We start from the raw sequence: 17,703 nt of genomic DNA on the forward strand, positions 1-17,703 counted from the left end.
TATGGTTAGACAGACAGAATTTTCAATATTGCTTATGAATCTGAATGCCATTGCAATGTGTGTTTTTCAAAACATTTGAAAATTTCACCCAGTATTTTCAAATGGCTCCAAAATTTTGAAAACAACTTGAGGTTGGTGCTAGTTTCCCAAACACCTATTTAGTCTCCTGCCTCATCAAGAGAACAGTCTTCAGGAGCTCCTGTGACTAAGTATTGTTTTAATGTATAAAGTTTCTGTTTCTGAAAACTTTGGTTCAATGTCTTACGTTACATATATTTTGGATATAGTTAGGGGGTAGTTTTGGTCTTGCTGAAGTAAACTGAAAGTTTTCATTGTTTTCGTGATCAATGGAGCAGAGTCTGGATGGAGGCCTGTCACTAGTGGTGTTCCCCTGGGGTCTGTGCTGAGTCCAGTCGTGGTCAACATATTCATCAAAGACCTGGATGATGGGATAGAGTGTAACCTCAGCAAGTTTGCTGATGATACAAAATGGGGAGGAGCAGCTGTTACACCAGAAGGCTGTGCTGCCATCCAGCAAGACATGGACAGGCTGGAGAGCTGGGCCGAGGGGAACCTCATGAAATTCAACAAGAGCAAGTGCAGGGTCCTGCACCTGGGGAGGAACAACCCCATGCACCAGTACAGGCTGGGGGCTGAACTACTGGAAAGCAGCTCTGCTGAGAAGGACCTGGGAGTGCTGGTGGACAACAAGCTGACCATGAGCCAGCAATGTGCCCTTGTGGCCAAGAAGGCCAATGGTACCCTGGGATGCATCAAAAGGAGTGTGGCCAGCAGATCGAGAGAGGTTATCCTCCCCCTCTACTCTGCCCCAGTGAGACCACATCTGGACTACTGTGTCCAGTTTTGGGCCCCCCAATTTAAGAAGGATGTGGAACTGCTTGAGCAAGTCCAGTGGAGAGCTACCAAGATGATCAGGGGACTGGATCATCTCCCTTATGAGGAAAGGCTGAGAGACCTGGGTTTGTTCAGCCTGGAGAAGGCTGAGGGGGGATTTCATCAATGCCTATAAATATCTAAAGGGTGGGTGTCAGGACAATGGGACTAGGCTCTTTTCAGTGGTGCCCAATGACAGGACAAGGGGCAATGGGCACAAGTTGGAACACAGGAAGTTCCATCTCAATATGAGAAAAAACTTCTTTCCTGTGAGGGTGCCAGAGCAGTGGAAGAGGCTGCCCAGGGAGGCTGTGGAGTCTCCTTCCCTGGAGACATTCAAAACCCACCTGGACGCATCCCTGTGCCCGCTGCTCTGGGTGTCCCTGCTCAAGCAGATGGGTTGGATGCGATGACCTCCAGAGGTCCCTTCCAACCCCTGCCATTCTGTGATTCTGTGATCAGAATTTCAGCTGTATTTGGGGCTTTCAACAATTCCTAAACTGGTTGGGAGCGCAGGCATCAGTTACCTGTGGACCTTCTTTGCAGACCCTCATTTCAAAACACAAATTCAAGACATAAAGGTACTGTGTTGTGACTTATTTATGAACTTTAATTTAGTAGTGAAAGCTTTAAACATGAAAGTCACACAGCACACCAGTGTCAAGATCAGAAATCTGTTTTCTGGGAGTTTTGATTGGCTTTTTTTTCCCCGCTGCAGAGGTATTATTTTCTACTACGACACATATAAATTGCAGCACGTTCCAAGATTAATGCAAGTAGCATGAGAATATACAGTACACACTCACTGGAATATTAAAAATCACCTTCTGATGTGATTCAACATATTATTCACTAATTTGTCATATTGTCTGTAATATTCCACTGGCAGAAACTGGATACTTTCCTGAAGGAAAATGAATACCTGAAAAGGAAGATGACTACCATTAAAAAACAGTATTAGAAATTAAAGAAAACCAGATTTTAGGCTAAATTTATGACAGATCCAACAACTGCTCTGTTGTCACATAAAACTGGTATCTATCTTCTTTTATCAGAATTCTGCTTATATACAGCTTCTCCTTCATTTTTCATTTTTTTTTATTATATACAGGACAGCACATACTAAGCTCAAATTTCTCTAAGTTTGAGATTACTTTATCAAATAATTTAATAGCAAATTTAGAAATGGTACCTGGGAACAGAGGCCGCAAAAGATGAGAAAAGTAAGATCAGAAGATCAAGTAACCATTTAAATTACTCAGGAGTGCAACTTGTTGTTTCCAAAAGATTTTAATTTAAGTCATCTATAATGTATAAGCTTTCCATGATTTCACTTCACCATAATTATAATTGCTAAGCAGATCTTTTACAGACATGAAAAAAGAAACAGAACAGAAAAGAGGAGCGCATCAGCGGGTTAAAACAGAATTCCCTCACTTTGCACTCTTTCAGATTTTCCAGAGTATTTTTTAGTCAATAAGGGGCTCTAAAAACGTTTAATTCCTGATTGTATCCTTCACTGCTTTATCAACTTTTTGCTGATAAATTTTTAATTGCGATCAACTGTTGTTTTCAAAATGTAGATTTAAAAATGAGGTCTTAAGCGAGGACAGACAATATTCCACCAGAAATGCTCACTTAATAGTCTAAACATAAGGTTGATTTCTCCAAACATTCTGATAGAAACAAAGGATGTGGGTAAGTGGCACCAATCTTCTCAGCCTATCTACTCTGCTGTAGTTGGCTCTTCAGATGGCCAGATCATTAGTCCTCCAGGTAACCGGGGGTGCTGAAATTCCCAGCTCCATCTTAGCTCTGACTGTGGGCTATTTTTATCACGCCTGTATAACCAGGTCTTAATGATATTTTTGCTTATAACTAAGCATGCTACATTAATACCCAGTGGAATATATAGGATTAAAATTTGTTGAGAACATTGATGATCAAAGAAAAGAAACCTGTTCCAGAAAAGGTTGGCAACAATGAAAAGTAGCACAAAACATAAATGTCAGTGAATCCCCCTCCAGAAGCTTCCTGAACATGGATGGCTTTAAGTTCCAATTTTTGAACTGAATTTGAATTCAAAGTGTAACTAGAACACTTCAGAGACTTAGCTAAAACAGTTCCAAAATAGGCGGAGGGTTGTGATGGAAAAGATTTAAAGGTAGAGAAAGGAGAAAATTACTTCCAGTGGGACTTTTTTGAAGTCGTTAAGTGATGAGAAACAAGAAAAGGAAAGCTGTCCCAGATACCCAGGACTGCAGAGATGAGAAAGGGGAGAGCGAGCACGCAGCCTGGCAGATCACATGTCTCAGAGGTACTGGAGAAAGTGGAAACCTCTAAAGGAAGAAGCCTTGCTGTTGTGATGTTGAGCCATGTACCCTCTAATTTTGAAATAGCAAGCAATGCAAACAGCATCTTGGCATGTGTCAACTTGCAGCATCCAAACATCAGCAAGCCTGAGGGTTCCTGCGTCTCCAACAACCACGAATACTTTCTTTCAAAGCCTGGCCTGATGCCTCCCGCCATTTAAACAACAGACGAACGCCAGCAAGAAGCAGGGGCTCTTTTCCCCCCGTATTTTTTAACCTTCTGCAGGTGATAGCTTTTAAGCGCCTGAACCGGGTCGCGGCACCCAGGTTTTACCGGCCACCCAACACTGGGCCGGTCTCCTCCGGTACCCCTCCCGAGAGGGCTGGGACACGGCGCTACCTGGAACCGCCCGCGGCCCGCCGGCAGCCCCAGGGGAGGCGGGGACCAGCAGGAGGAGGCGGCCGCCCTCAAGGCCGGCGCCGGTCCTGCAAGCGGGCCTGCACCGACCTGGCCGCCGCTGGGCCTCGCCGCCTACGCCGCGGGACACAGGGCCAGGCCGGCGGGCCCCGGCCACGGGGACGCGCGGCTCCCACCTCCAGCCGCGCCGGCGGATCCCGCCCCGCCGCTCCGGGCAGCGCCTTCCCGGCCCCGCATAGCGCATGCTCGCACCGCCCTCTGGCGGGACCAACGGCGGGAGGGGTGGCTGGAGCCGTCGCCACGCATGCGCGGTCCGCCCGGGCATGCTCGGTGGGCGCCAGGCGTGAGGTGAGGGCGGAAGTGGCGTTGGTGGCTGCCAAGGGAGACAGGTACCGACGGGCTTACGGGCCTCCCTCCCCCGCCCCAACCCTGGCGGCGTGGCGCTGTGTGGGAGAAGGCTTGGCGGGGGTCCTGTCCCCTCCGTAGGGCTGAGGGGGGCGGGCCGTAGAAGAGGGGTCTCCCCTAGGCCCCGCGCCCCGGCGGAGCGGAGCGGAGCCGAGCCGAGCCGAGCCCAGCCCGCGCCGCCGCTTTGTGCCGCTCTGGCGCTTTGCGGGGCTTTGCTTTGTGCTGTGAGACCTTCGGTGAGCTCGCGCCAGCCCTCCCTCCCCGAGCTGCCGCGCGCATGGTCTCTGCTGTGGGAACTGAGTCCCCGCTTTGACACAGGGCTTTACGGATTATAACTTCTCTCCTCTCCTCTCCTCTCCTCTCCTCTCCTCTCCTCTCCTCTCCTCTCCTCTTCCTGCGTAGGCACTAAGCGTGCTGAACAAAGTTTTTGTTGTTAATGCCCCTATGCTAATACATCTAAGCTCATGGTTTTAAACATCTCACCTTCTTGCAATTGCTGAGCTGAACTCTCCGAAGTGATTACAGTTCGTGTCCTGAAAGGATCTGCTTTACAGCCCAGTCTTCCTGAGGTCTGTTTGTTGTGTAGTGGGTGACTGCTTTCTAGAGCTGAAATATTGGTGAGATAAATGGAAGTGTAAGAATGCATTTTCTGCAGGGAACATCTGATTGTGGCCTCTTTTGCACAATACCAGATTAGTAAAATTTAAGCTGCAGTTAACAAAGGATATTTTGGTTTGGCTTTTTTTTTGGGGGGGGTGGGGGTGGGGGATGGGATGGGGATTCTAGTTGTATTCTAGTGAAAATAAGTACCAGTGGTGTTTTTACAAGTAAGAATAGCCTAGGACTTCTTTCCAGAAGATAAGTGCCTGGAGAGCTGCAGCAACGGCAAGCTGAAGGCTTGCAGCTAAGGGACTAAGATTTGTCACATTGCTGACATGGTTTCTCCTTTTGTTTTAGTTAGCTGATGTGTTTTCTCCTCCTGAGAATTGTCAAGGAAATCACAAGTTAAAAGATCAGACCATTAAAAAAATTCTAGACTACAGACTTTGTTCTTCGTGAATGGTCCTCTTGATTTCATTAATACTGCCGTATGACAAGATTTCTCTTGTGGCTGATTACAGGCTGTGTTTATGGTAGTTCTGTACTGTCTGCTTTGTTCAATGGTGTAAATGTTCATTTTAATGAAACAAATGGTATAAACTGTATAAAGAGTGTATGGCTATGTATTCATATGTGTGCGCATTTAAAGTGAGGCATTACCTATTCCATAATTGTTTTAACTTCTGCACAATTAGCCCAAAAATTGCACTGACTAGTATTTGTGTTTACAGTGGCTTCAGAGATCTACCATTTTGACTGACCACATCAATAAGATGCTGATGCTTTTGGCTGTTCCTTCATTCTTTATGAAACTTTGGTGAGGTTCCCTCCAGAGGTCAACACAATCATATTTTTTATTCTCTGATTTGGAGAATGAGTTTACATGGCTCTCTGCAAGTAGCATCTGCTTCAATAGATAAGGAATCTCCTCATGCCTCTGACTGCTACAGCTTCCTTTTCCCAAAATGACATTAATACCCTTTATGTCATTTTTGTGTGTCACTGAAGTATTTCTTCGTTGTAGAGAGGGCGTAATCTTTCCAATTTACTTCTCACTTCTTGTGTTTGCTTTGCTTTTCTGCTCCAAAGCTAATTTATCATTAGTTCTTGAAGAAAAGTTGTGTTCTACAGGAGGCTACAGAGGAATAGTCCATTTGTTGTAGTAAGAGCTAGAGTCAGGATGCAGTAGTGTGTATCTTTGGCTTGAGCAAAGGCTCAAATGTTGGGTGGATCTGAGTAATCCAGGCAAAGAGGTGTTAATTATGTGCTATCCTGCTCACTGGATTGATGTACTATGTTGGTAAACCATAACAGAAGAGCAGATACAACTTTGACTTCCTCCTCCATGAAGTTAATTCTGGAGTCAAGATGGAGAATATTAATATGCTTATTTTTCAGTCTTGTTTTTTTCAGGATTAAGGGCTTACAGTTTTTACAATGGAGTTCTATTGTCTATAATATTTCATTCATATTTTGGGCAGTATGATCTAAAAGTGGTAAAGCTCGTCTTGCATCTTATATATAAATTAAGGTGCTAATAGGGGCTCAGTTTGATTTTTTTTAAAAAAATATGTCTTGGTGGAGTTTTATTAAAGGAAATAGAATTGTAATGTTTTAGAGAACTAGATGTGGAAGACAAATATGATGGACTCATTTAGCAAATTAAGACAATGGGGAAAAGTCTTGCTTTGTGATCTCTTTGTCCTTCTCCAGAAAATGCTTGTTTCTCTTGACCTGGGAGGAAAAAACCAAGATATTACCTCTGACTGTCATTACACTGTTTTCCATATGTTACTTGTTCCTCATTATGTCCTCAGATACATGAGTTCTATGGGACATCATTCCATAACTAGAAATGAGTTTTCCTATGCTTTGTTACCATCTGTGAAAGTTCAGTTGATGTTCACTGAATCCAAGCGATTCTACTTGCTCAAAATAATTCAGCAACTTGTATATTCAGGAGGTTGACTTGATCAGTCTGCCATGGCTACTAAGATGTTTTCCACTGCTAGATTGTTCCCTGGGGCTTCAGACTATTGTAAGGCACGTTGGTACCTTTAGTTTAACGTTGACAGCATATGAGAACATTTTTGTATACTGAACTTGCTGCCTACAGCTGTTTGTACTGAAACCTGGAAATTTTGTACTGATTTACTCTGTTAATTGCCATACAAAATTTGGCTATTTCATGTTGCTTAGAGAACTATGGAGGAAGGGGAGAAACAGTGATGAATTATCTTGATAATAAGAACAAATGTGCCTGCCTATGTGGTTTATTTTAGTTTTGCTCCTGTCTTTCAGTCACGTTGTGCTGGTGTTCGTGTGAACAATTCTGTATTGTTTGTAGCTGTGTGATGTTAACTTCACTTGCAACTACAGCTTGTGGTTTCTTAATGATTTTCAGTGTGCACTAAAGGGTGGTATAACTGATTTGAGAGTTTAAATTCTGGTGTTTTTCCAAACGTAATCTAAGAGTATTTTTTTTTTTAATTATTATTATAATGAAGGTTTAAAAAGCCTAGAGAAAGAAGATGAAAGGCTTTCACAAAAAGACTTGAACGATCAGGTTCTTCCTACCACCCTATTTTGCAATGCAAAGCTCAAAAATTACAGTCTTTAAACCTCTTGTAGAGCCACTGTTTGATTCTGTAAGTTCATAAGCTTTTGGGTGCATACTTTGTCTTAAATACTGAAGTTACCAGGCTCTCAGAGCTTGTGTCTGGGGTGTGCTGCACCTAGAAGGAAATGCTAATTATTTTGCTTTCTTTGAGAACTGATGGAAAGCTTTTCTTGTTTTTTGTGTGTGCACCCCAGACCATACCTAGCTGCCTAATTCAGGTCTGTAGATGTTTAAACTTCAAGTTGCAAGTGAGAAGGATGAGGTTAAAACCTTCAGATATTTTATTAGAGTGTTTCTCTTGCTTCTGGACCTAGAGGCAGAGACATTCTGTGACTGCAATATTTTGATGGAATAATGTCCTCATTCCAGAGGAAAAAAATCTAAAATGACTGTTTATTTCTGTTGAAAGTTAACCCTTGCCCTAAGCCATTTCTACTAGGCAGTTGTTTTCTTGTGTACTGTAGCTTAAGATGGTTTTTATGCTTTTGGAATACATGTTAATATTCCATAGGCAATTAAGACAGAACTAGTGGGTTGGAGCAGATTGTTCCACTGTCAGAAATGTAAGGTCTAGAAGATTAGTACATAGAAAATGAAGGATAGGGCAGAGGAGCACATAAATGTTCAGTTCATAGCCATCCTTAAGCAAATTATATATATCACTCTATCTTCTATGGTGTTACTTCTGGGTTCTTACACAGTGTACGTCTTTTCATATAATTCTTTGCTTGTTAATGTTACTAAGCTTTTTGGTTGCATTCTGTCCATGTTTTTGTCACTTTCAGCTATTGGAAGGCAAAAGGTTTTTGCAGTTCATTGCCTTCTGCTGTGTTGTGGGTCCCTGCTGTTCCAGGAGTGTCCCATGATGCTGTCTACCTTTCTTGCAGCCTCTTTGTTTTTTTAACCACCCATCCTTATGAATAGCTCTGTTTATACCACTTGCAGACTTCTTGAGCAGCAGGTTCAAGCTGGAATGATTCTTGTTAGTGTTATGAAGTCAGCCTTTTGAGAAAAAGAGATACTTCACAGACTTGTTTTCATTTAGTTGCTATTCAGGAGAGCTGTGAACACCAAGGACAGCACTAAAGCTAACTTCATGTAGATTTCAGAAGGCAGTGCTGTATCAGTGTGGTTTCAAAAATTTACTTTCATAGGTCTTACAGCTGGATACTCAACATCTTTGTTTTTTAATTGCAGAGAACAAGAATCTGGGAGCTTCAGTGGTTAGCAGTTAAAATACATGATCTTAGTTTTATAAGTACAGAAGCTTAAGGTCTGAAAAAAAAATCATTTTCTACTTGAATGTTATTTACATGAATGTCCTAAACTGTAGGATTATACAGTAAGTAAATAATATGGGCAGGTCCTGCTGCATATGGCTCCTTTTTAGAAATTTTCCTTTGTAACTTTGAAGATGTGTGGAATATTTGTCCCATTAAAATAAGTGGCAAAGACTCTTTTTAAATGAAAGCAAGGGAGCTGCAGAATTTGAGGACTGTCATCAGAGATTATTTCTTAAACCTTGGTTCCTTTCTTTGTTTTGTTTTAGCAATGATGTTTGAATTGTAACAAAATGCATCTTGCTGGTAGACATCTTTGTGAGGAAAAAAAAACCAGGAAAGACTATTTAATTGCTCAAGTACTATAACAGAGAGAAAAACCTAAAAAAAAAAAGTGTTAATCCATTATGTTGTATGTGTTGCTGGATAAAGATCAATATTGCTGATTAACTTTGAAGTTGACTGTTTCTAGGTGGAATAGATCAGCTTCTCAGCCTGCTAGAGTATAGTGTGAAGTAGATACTTTGAACTGAAAATCTTTGTAAGACTTCTAGTTGCTCTTTTCACTAGGGGCTTAAAGTCCTAGTAATGACAATGCTATCCTGGTTCATATTTGGAAACTTACTGATAAAGGCATAATTTTAAGCATCAGTTAGTGATATTTTGTAGAAATTGTAATACCCCAGTAGTTAAAGCAGTCAACAGAGACGGAACAGTATCTGCATCTCTGCACCAGGCTTTTGCCTCTCCTTCAGCTCAAGTAGAAATTGAAACCTGTCTGGTGATGTACCTCCCAGCTCTGTGCTGTGGTGGTTGACCTTGGCTGGCTCCCAGGTGCCCACCAAGCCACTCTATCACTCCCCCTCCTCAACAGGACAGGGGACAGAAAATATAACAAAAAGCTCATGGATTGAGATAAGAACAGGGAAATGACTCACCAATTACCATCATGGGCAAAGGAGTCTTGAACATGGGGAAATTAATTTAATGTATTGCTGATCAAATCAGAGTAGGATAATGAGAAATAAGAACAAGTCTAAAACCACCTTTCCCCCAGTCCCCCCATCTTCCTGGGCTCACTTACACACAGAGGCACACACACTCACCCCCACCCACCAAAAAAAAAAATCAAAACCAACAATAAAAACCAAACCAAAACCAAACACCAACATTGCTCATTACCATTACTGGGGAGCTTTGTGGATGATATTATGTCTTTCTAGCTCCTTGGCCATTGGATGTTGCAAAGGAGAAGGGTTTGAGATTCCAATTAGAGATTTGTGAACTCTTGTAAGAATTTAGTAATTACTGTTTCATATCAAGTAACCAACATTTGGTAATACTTCAATTTTACACCATTAAAAGAGTGAGATTTTTGTTCCTGTTTTATGATGTGCTGAAGCTCCCTGCCTTGCTGCCCATTCCAGGAAGTGTTTGGTCTTGTTTGTGCCTTCTGGGTTCCTTTGAGAATAATAAAATTCTCTCTGAGACGAAAGACTTTCAAAAGCTTAAGTAATTAGGCTTAAATTTGTCAATTTTTTGAGTTGTAAGCTAATACGTTCTTTGCAATGGGACAGGTTAACATTATACACAGATAATTACTGAGGTGAAGGTTGGTAATTTGTAACTGTAGCTAATTCTTGTCCAGTTTCCTGTCCCTATGTAAATCCTTTCTGCATTTGTTTATTCCCAGATAATAAACTTTTTGAGTCTTGGTAGTCAAGCTTTTAAATTTATTAATCAGTATTTGGTAAGTTACGTCTGTTGCTCAAAACCTGTGGGATTTTGAGTAATGTTGCCTTCTGGAGCCTCTGTGTCTTCTGAATGTTGTAAGGCCCCCTTATTTCATGCACACTGAGGAGGAAGTTACAGAGCAACAAGTTGATTGTTGGCTTTGTTGTGAAGAAAGGGAAGCAGGGAAGATGCATGGCAGGGTGGCTTTGTTATTCTGCTTTGTTAGTCTCCCGAGTTCTTGGGGCTGCTTTGTGTTTTGGAGTAGATGAGGACTGGTTTTCAAAGGCTAAGCTACAATTTAAAGTAAGACCCTCAAGTCAGGCACTAATGTTTTTCCTATTTGAGATATGATATTTATCAGACTTGCTAGAATGTATTTTGCTTTTAAATGCATACTTTACTGCCTAGACACAGTAGCTTAAGAAGCTAAAGGTTCTTTAGCTATTACTGCTTTTTAACTCTTATATGTTAAGAAAAAGAATTGATATTGCTAGCGAAAAGTTTACTAGTCTTCTGAGAATTGCTGGTTTAAAATTAATGTGGCCAACTTTTCACTTGCTACTGTATATGACAAAGTAAAAGGTGACAAGCAACAAGAGAGGTATGTAAATTGGAAGCTAGGAGAAAATCAAAAGCTAGTCATCCTACATATAGTCATTTTGGCTGAGAGATCCTTGAACCAAAGTATTTTATTTTATAGAGGTCTCATTAGTGAATGTGAATTGTTGATAATATCTGTTAGACAAGAACAACATCCCTGGGGAGTTTCCTGGAAAATGGGGAAGAAGAAAGAACGGTAATTCATAACTAGATAAACAGTCATGAGCAATACATGAAGTCGGATATCTTTGGATACTGGAGTGACAGGAAGGTGGAGTTTTGATTTTTTTTTTTCCTGAAGAATAAGTTGTTTGATTGTTTGCTTTAATATCTATTATATTGCTGAGTGGCTGCATCTATATGCATTGACTTATGTTTATAACATGATCCAGTGGTCTTTCCATTTCACAATAGCTTCCCATTTCCATTTAATTGTAAGTGAATTTTTTGTAAGAATTCAGTCTAGCACTGAAAAAGCACTTATGAACTGAAATGAAAACATAGTTTAAGCTTTTATTTAGTAGAATACCAAGTTTTTGTGTCCATCCAAAAGTACAGGAAATACATTTTTTTTCCTTCACTGTCATATAAAAATTGCTAAACTCTGTGTGAAGTTAGGACTGTGGCTGTAATACCGCCAGTTGGGTTTTTAGAAAATAGGGAAGTGTTGTTTGCTTCATTTATTAAGACTTACTGGAACCAGAAGATTGATAATGCTGTGGCTTTTCTATAGATACCTGCTTTAAATAAAAATTGTACAGCAGAAAAACCAAAGATACCCCAAGAAGAATGAGATGACCATGTAATGAGAAAATAGAACTACTTATTGCTAGATCACTTTCTTATATTCCTCATATGTATAACTCCACTATAATAGACTACTTCTTCCTCCCCATTCTCAGTATTCTAAGTTATGTCACCAAGAATTTATTTCATTGACTTTTAGCACACTGAGAACAAACAATAGACAAGTCCTGCATTTCTTAGATTTTTTTTCCAGTGCGCTCAGTGTTTAGCATTTGTAGATGCCTATCTTTTTTTCTTTACTTGATACATTGATCAGATCTTTTAATCTGTCCATAAGCATTTTTTGTTCATTATAAGTTAAAATGACAGACATTTTACTTTGAGGCAGTCAAATTGTCTTACAAGGAAACAGCTGAATATGGAGACTGTTGATCCATGACCTATGCTGGGGAAGTCATTCAAAGTCTTTGCTTGGTTTTTAATGTGTGTTTCTGTACATAAAATATTCATATTGTTTACATTACCTTTTCATATATAAAGTAATATATTGTTGCCATTTGTAGTGTTTTGGAATGTTTGCAAAATAAAGTAATTTGGATGGCTGTCTATTGCCAAGGAAATGTTACTTTCTTTCTTCCTGCTCTTCATCGTACTAAAAGAGGCGGCCAATCCCTCTGAAGATTTTTGGTCTTGCATAATTATTTTTTTAATTATGAAATAGATAGATTAAAAACTCCCCTTCTGAGTAAATTGCAACTTCTAGTGACTCTTAATTTGAACAAGATGAGTAGTGTGAGGAGTCTGTTTATCATTTTTGTTTAGATAAAGCAGCTATGCCTGTTCAATTGCTGAAGATCATTAAAGGAAAATCTGAGACTCTACTACCAAGCCATTTGCAGAAGGAGGATTTGAAACATTTGCAAGAAGGCTTTGATCATACCAACAAATACTTTCAGGTAACTTAAATAATAAAAGAATTTTGGCTTAGTTTGAAATAGCTCCTGGTCTATTTACAAGGGCCCTTCATATCCCAGCTCAGTGGGTGACTTGCTGCAGCTGTGTGTCTTTGTGCGCATCTGTTGCATAACTTTAAGCAATGCAAAATTATGACCCTGTAGAACTTCGTTGCATGTTGATTTTGACTTCATTGATTCACAGTTCCACCCCTTCCTCTTACATTGTCAGACTTAAAATTTATAAGAGGTTTTCTTAGTTTCTAAACTGCGGACCCATTTAAAACATTAATATGTAGAAGGCTGTGCTGAAAATGGAGGAATTGGGGGAGGTTAAGTGGGTTTTTTTTGTTTGTTTGTTTTTTAAATAGTAATAAGCAGCACCGTCCTGTTAAAGATCAGATTTCAGAGTAATGACTTCTAAAGCAGTTTTTCTTTCTTGTATGAAGCAATACAATATCCAGTTTTATGAAAAGAGGGCTATGTAGCATCTACCTCCATCCAGATACAATTCGGTTTTTTATCATTACCAAGTGTGCATTTATATTTTACAGTAGCCCCAAATATATTTCAGATTGGAAGAATCTAGTATACTAGTGAAATGCAGAAATATCTTTTCATCCCTCAAGCAAATATACTCTGTAAAAGGCAGTGTCAATTCTTGAGGGTTTTTTTTTTTAACCTGTTTAACTTTTTTTGTGCCTGGTTCTGAAAATCCGTTTAACTATCCCTGACGCTTAAGTGGCAGGAAATCAATGCCATCCCAGACTTGCCTTCAGTTTCGTACCAAAAAAACAGGCAGGGGGAGAAGGCAAGCTAATTTGTAGAAAACCTTAGGTGGCTTGAATCCTTAAAAAAATGGCACAAATATTTTAAAACTATGAGCTGAACTGGCCTAATATTTTTCTGTATCCAAAACCCATTTCTGTTTCCCCAGCTGTATATTCCCAGTTCCAGCTCTAGTGCTTATCTGACCCTGTGATTGAGTTTGTTTATGAGAAATAAATGGGCAGAAGACTCTGCATGTTGATGGGGAGAGGGTAGTTTCTTGCTGCTCTCACTCTCTGGACTGGTTCATTATGGTGTCTAAGAGATGCCAGGAGTAGTACAATTAGATAAACCCAAGGAGCAAAACTGCCCTTTCTGGAAGCAGGCAGAGTGTGATGGGAGGTGATTTGATTGAGAACGATCCAGCCTCCCTTAGGTCTTGTAAAGGAACAAATAGAAACATCAATAACCATTGCTGCTAGTAAACAGGGTTTTTATTCCGTGGGGTCTAGTTTTCTGTCCCCATTCACCTGCAGGGCATATAGGCTTTCCTGCTTTTAAAAGCTATGTCTGCAAGCACCCCTGACAGGAAAGGCATTAATTGATGTTGTTCTTGTGCACAAAAGAGATGTCGAAGCAGACAAAAACAAATTATAAATTAGAAAGTGTTTCTGCAAAAAGTAAATGTTTCCATTAGGAAAGCAGAACAATTATTACCAGACTGTGATTTAAAGCATACATGCAGTGTTATAGCTGATTGCTGAAAGAGTAAGTGTATAGAATCTCTTACTCAGACTTCTGCCTTATGTTAAGAGAACTTTGTGCTGCTACTGATATGGATTAGTAGGCAACTAAAAGAGTTTGGCACAAAACCCATGCAACTGGTATTAGCACCATAAAGCTGGTGCTAATGCACCATTAAATATGTAGGAAAATCCAGCTTTGCAGGCTGAGCTTGAATCAAACCTTAGACTGCACTGATGTCAGGTTATCTTAGTGGTGGCACAGAACACTCACTCTAGACCTGCCAAAATAGGGATCAGGGCCTGCTTTGAGGATGGAGGAAGGGGCGAAGAAGATTTTTATGAAGTTTGTTCTGAGAAGAAGCAATAAAAAACATCCAGGATGCTTCTGTCTGGCTTGTGTGCCTCAGTCCATTATTTGTTAAACTTTTTTTGCTTTCTGGCATCCTTCTGAACAATACAACCTTTAATTTATATTTGTGGGAATGCAGTACAAGCAATGTCCATACATCCTCAGTCACGATTCCCTGACGCCTTCTCCCATTAATTCATCTGGATTTTGCTGTGGCAAAGCTGAACCAAACCTGAAAATCAGCTGCCAAATCAGCTGTTGGACCAGACTGAGGAATGAGGCTGTGGCAAGGAAGAAGATTTGATAGAGGAATTGCACGTAGTAGGTTTGAGAGTGAGTCTAGTGGCATATGGAGTGGGGAGGGTTTTGGAAGAATTTTGTTTATGAGGTCAGTAAGCAGTGCAGGATTTGTGGGGGAAGAGTGAATTTGGGTAGGCTCTGCTAAGGTAGGTTTTGTTGAAGTTTGGAGCCCAAGAGTTTCAGGCATGTTGAGAAAGCAGCAGGTAGTATTTCTGCTGAGGAAGAGAACTAGAGCGTGGGTTCTTGGGATGCAAAGGAGAGTGGTGGGGCCAGACTATTCAGCAAAGAATGTGGCCCCAGTATTTGACAACTTATTGGAAGATACCAGGATGGAAAAGGTAAAATGAAAAGAAAAAATGGTCAGAAAACACTCTATCAATGAATATATTCTGCTTTTAAATAGCACGCTTCTGCTGACTGAAATTTCTTTAGTAAGAAAACAATTGATATGTAATTATTTAGTAAGAGAGCAATTTATATGTAAATACAGAGTGTTCCTGAGGTGATTTTGTTTCATTGCAAAGACTTTATTACAAGAAAAATATTTTAGTATTTTATTTACCTGTGAGTACGGTTCAAGACAAACGATCTCAGCAAGAACTTCTATAATATACAATGATATAAATATATATAATAATATATAATACTCACAATTTTTAAGAAAGTTTGAATTTCGAAAACAAGTGGCAAACATTTCTGTAAGGATTCATAGACAGTTCTCATTATTTTGCAGACACTAATTGTTAAGAAAAGTATTTGATACTTAAGTCTTCTTACAAAACTCATTAGTCTTCCCTGTGAAAAATAGGAACTTACCTGTTAAAAACATACGGTCATAGATTTTTGACCTTAATTTTGGTCTTAAATGAAACATTACTACTGCCTCAAAAGCAGTAAAGCAATATGGTACATGTTAAACATAATTCAAATTGACTATTTTTTTAGTGTAATAAAATTAAAATATACTCTGGGTTGGAAAAGGATGGTTTGTGGAGTCTTAGTATTTCTTTATAAAACAGATAGTGAACTAAATTGTTGAATTTTATTGGATTCCTCCTCAGTAGCAGGTTGTAGGACTAATTTTACTCTGAGGACCTTCTACAGTAGCCATTCACTTCTGTGTATTTTATCCTAATTTGGTTTAAGAAGTGTTTACTAACACTTAAGTCAAGCTTCCCACTGAATATGTGTAGTGTAAAATCATTATGATTTACCTGACTATCCTCTTAATGTTGCTTTTGTGCATTTGTAGACAGATTGCCCCCACTGTCTCATTACAAGAAACCTTTTATTTGTTTTTCCTGACCTGTTTGTGTAGTTCTCTTAAAAATTTTATAGAGCCTGTTTTCAAATTTTTAAATTTTTCTTTAGTGAACCAATTTCTGTGTTTTTATCCTTGAGAAGGATACAGTGCTTTACCTGCCATACTGTGGAAGAATATGACTGACATTTTTGCTACTGTTGGAGAACTTTTTTTGATGAGATACCATCTTTCTAACACAACGCTTTTGTTCAAAGAGATGTTAACATCACTGAAATTGCTGGTCTGTGATTTTTGCTTCATTGTAACTTCAACTTCACTATCAAGAGAGTATTTTTACATAGTTAATAGAACCTTTGCATCTGTTAGAGCATTTATGTTATTGTCAAATTAATAGGTCACTACAGTTTCAAAACTTTTTAATACTCTTTTCCCAGCTGTATTAGTTTTTTATTTTCGCAGAAGATAATTTATAGAATCATAGAATCGTTAAGGTTGGAAAAGACCTCTAGGATCATCAAGTCCAACCATCAACCCAACACCACCAAGCCTCCTAAACCATGCCCTGAAGTGCCATGTCTACACATTTTTTTTAACACCTCCAGGGATGGTGACTCCACCACCTCTCTGGGCAGCCTGTTCCAATGCCATATCTTCATATACATCTTTTATCTCTTGACTGTGATTTTTGTTTTGATATTTATGTTGTAATCCCTGCCAGTATTTTTTGAGAAGTTGCTGTATCTTTTAAGATTTTGATCACCCTATCTTTTTAGGGACCTTTCAGGCTTTGTGCTAAAATTGTAGCCTTTGTGCTATTGTAATTAGTAAAAGGGACATCCACAGCTACTATTTCATTGTTTAGACTAAGCTTATCATCATCACCTAGTCAGTAGCATCTAAGTGGTATTGACATGTAATGTTTCCTTTGTTATATCCCAAGAATATTGTTCTTTAATGCTGTCTTTAGCAGTTGTTATTTTTTTAAGAATTCAGATGGTAATGTGCACTTATCACTTCAATTCTACCCTTTTTTTCTAGCTTACAGATGTTTCTATAACTTAAAAGCATATAGTCTTAGTTCACAATATTTATTTATTTTACTTTTTAGGGAATAGTTATTCTTTCCTACCCATTAACGAAACTCAGAGATGGGAGAAACTTTTTCAAGGTTGTTCTTCAAGGTACTACATTTAAGTATATATTATTTATTTTTTTGAACTTCTTGACACTTTTTATGACACCATGCTATTACATTACTAGTATCTGCTCTTTTAGTGTTCAGTAAAATGTTATATTTAAAATACTCTAAAAGTGTTCATTCTCTATGAAAATAGATGATTATAAACTTATGCCAGGTAAGTTAATGGAAACAAGACAGTATTAATATTTCAGTAAACTTCTTGATGCTGAATCTTTTAAAATACTCTCCTGCAAGTGCATTATGTAAATGTACAGATTTAATAGTGTATTTTTAAACTGCATATCGTAAAGAAGGACTAAGAAAAATGCATACTTAATAGTTACTATAGGAAGTATATAGTATATACTATGTAAGTGTACACTTAATATAGGTCAGTATTTTGATTAGCAGCAAAATATTTGTATTTCATTCTGGTTTAATCTAAGGACTTAAAAAATGATATTTCACCTGCTTACTCAGGATTTGAATATCAGTAAACACATTAACACATTGAAATACTTAAGTTGTTCATC

General features: G+C 39.2%; 1 protein-coding gene across 4 annotated transcripts in view; it reads left to right on the top strand.

Moving 5' to 3' along the window:
• Positions 1-3,654: 3,654 nt before the first annotated feature.
• POT1 (protection of telomeres 1) overlaps positions 3,655-17,703 on the top strand; it is an 80,175-nt gene continuing 66,126 nt past the window's right edge. Inside the window, exons 1-3 of one of the 4 annotated variants that reach the window (XM_064446207.1) lie at positions 3,655-3,972; positions 12,433-12,566; positions 17,099-17,171. In XM_064446207.1, the coding sequence (XP_064302277.1) occupies positions 12,444-12,566; positions 17,099-17,171 (196 nt within the window). In that variant the 5' untranslated portion in view covers positions 3,655-3,972; positions 12,433-12,443. Of the gene's footprint in view, positions 4,014-4,034; positions 4,266-10,963; positions 11,135-12,432; positions 12,567-17,098; positions 17,172-17,703 lie in introns of those variants that run through there. The other 3 variants (XM_064446184.1, XM_064446199.1, XM_064446191.1) reach the window with 3 other exon arrangements.

The sequence above is a fragment of the Phalacrocorax carbo genome, chromosome 1 (genome assembly GCF_963921805.1).
Source record: "Phalacrocorax carbo chromosome 1, bPhaCar2.1, whole genome shotgun sequence".
Lineage (NCBI taxonomy): Eukaryota > Metazoa > Chordata > Aves > Suliformes > Phalacrocoracidae > Phalacrocorax > Phalacrocorax carbo.